Source organism: Gracilinanus agilis, chromosome 1, assembly GCF_016433145.1.
Source record: "Gracilinanus agilis isolate LMUSP501 chromosome 1, AgileGrace, whole genome shotgun sequence".
Taxonomy (NCBI): Eukaryota; Metazoa; Chordata; class Mammalia; order Didelphimorphia; family Didelphidae; genus Gracilinanus; species Gracilinanus agilis.
The window spans coordinates 546,535,105-546,537,225 of NC_058130.1; the positions used below are offsets into that span (position 1 = coordinate 546,535,105).

General features: G+C 43.9%; 1 protein-coding gene across 1 annotated transcript; it reads right to left on the bottom strand.

Annotated features, from left to right (window-relative positions):
- Positions 1 to 1,081: 1,081 nt before the first annotated feature.
- Positions 1,082 to 1,918, bottom strand: LOC123231754 (leucine-rich repeat-containing protein 51-like). Its single transcript, XM_044658059.1, has one exon. The coding sequence runs from the start codon at positions 1,752 to 1,754 to the stop codon at positions 1,173 to 1,175; it is 582 nt and encodes a 193-aa protein (XP_044513994.1). The 5' UTR covers positions 1,755 to 1,918; the 3' UTR covers positions 1,082 to 1,172.
- Positions 1,919 to 2,121: the final 203 nt, after the last annotated feature.

Below are 2,121 nucleotides of genomic sequence, written 5' to 3' on the forward strand. Positions count from 1 at the left end.
GTCTATTTTTAAATGTTTTTATATAAAATTCAATAAAAGTCTTATTCTTGTATATAATCATCACAAGGACATGACCATGGGTCCTTGCAAGCTATGCCCATGGACCTCATACTCTATCAAGTTCCACAGTAGAGGAGAGGTTTCAAAAAGGGCTCCTCAACTTACTTCATCTATTTTTTTTTTTTTTTTTTTTTTTTTTTTTTTTTTTTTTTTTTTTTGTTCCTGCCTCCCTTTTATTTCCTGCTTGTACAGAAACCTAACTTACTACTAATCATGGAGAAACCACCACAGAAGTCCAGAGGTGTTTGGGGCCTCATGTTGATGCATGAGTTCCCAAGAAGCCTTTGTGCCATATGGCCCTGGCTAAATATTTTGTGGGGAAGGGAGAGGATCTATGATAATTTTGCCACTGGGAGGGTGAGAGGGAGTGGGGAATGAGGGGAGTGGGAAGATAGGGATTTGGATATGAACTGACTATTTCATGATTGGGGGTAGTGGATAGGAAGAAATTTGGCTTCCTTGACATCATCCTTTTATGTTGGGGCCTGAACTGATTTTAAGGGACTAAGAACTAAATTGGTTGTTTCTATTTCTCACACCCAGTTTTTATATGTTTGATCCTTTCATTTTGTTTTGGTTTGCTACCTCTATAAAGGACATCTAACCATCCTGGCTCTAGCCCATCTGTCCTTACCCTTACCCTGTAAACCTCCCACTTGTCTTATGACTTGAAAGTTTAACTAGATACCTTTTCAAGGACATTGCAGGAGGAACTTGAAGGGGCAGAATGAGGTCCAGTTGAGGTGTTGACATTCTTGGGCCTTTGAGAAGGGTTATCTTTCAAGAGAGTTTTTATATGACTTCACAGGTAAAACTATCAGGAGGGGGTCCTGTAGGATCAGATGATGCCCTCTTAGAGTTTCTGTGTATCTGTCAAGCAAGTTTCATGTCTTAAGATGGCAGAGTGGGATGTTTTGCCCACTCAATTGAGGTTGTTTGGTTTCATGCTAGACTAGATGCTGTCTATTTGGCCTACCTCAAAGGCACCTCATTACACAGTTGAGGGACTCAAGCCCCCTACAACAGTTCATTTTTTTATTACTAAACTAAAGGTTGAGAGAGAATACCACAGAGTCCTGTGGGCTTTGGGGTCTTAGCATGGATAGAAGGAGTTATAAATTATCCAGTTTGATTCGGACCCTCTTGGGCTTGATATTCATCCGTCTCCAGATAGTGGCTGTGATCCGGTCTTGTTTGGTGACACCACTGAAGTCGAAGGTAGTGATTCGGGGTAGGATGGATAGCACATATTGCCTGTACCCCTTCTCCTCCTCTATGGGGTTCCCATGGAGGGTCAAGCTCCGAAGCTTAGGAAGATTTGACAATTTATCCACTTCTGCCAGGCGATGCATGCAGTTGCCATGGAGATAAATGACACTGAGGTTCAAGAAGGTAGTCAGCACGGGATCAATGTTGGGCAGGTCGTTGAAGGACAGATCAATCCAAGCCAGGTTCTGGGGATACTCCAACAGCTGCGATATGGTTTGAGTGAAGTCGCTGAGGTCATTGAGCACGTTGTTGTTAAGGCGAAGGGCCTGGGTCAGTGACTTACCCTGCTTAGAGCGCTTTAATGGCCGGAGCCCAGGCCTGGGCTCCTCACTTATCAGGTCTTGGATGAAGTTTATACTTTTGAAGGAGAAGTCGAGGGGTGGCTCCTGTGCCAAAGCCTTCACATGATCCCATTGGTCAGTCATATTTCAGGCCATTGTTGGGGGTGTAGGAGAAGCATGGGGCCTTAGGCTCCCAGTTTCTTCGGCCAGCTCCGTCTCTGTCAGCCTTTTGCCTTCCAGTACACCGGGGCACACTTAGCCCAGCGCCATGGTAACCACCATCATCACAGCCTCCCAACCTTTGTACGCCCTGCCCCGGGGCATCACTTCATCTATTTTTTTGAAAGTCACCCCAGCTAAGTTCCATGAATCATTGTGAGTAGGACGGTACTGTCTTGTGACTTCTATAGTTGTGCTAAATTACAGAGACATACAATAAATCCTCAGTTCAGCCATGAATATTCTATCTATGAATAATTTTTAAAAAAAAAACCTTGTAGGTAAATGGAAG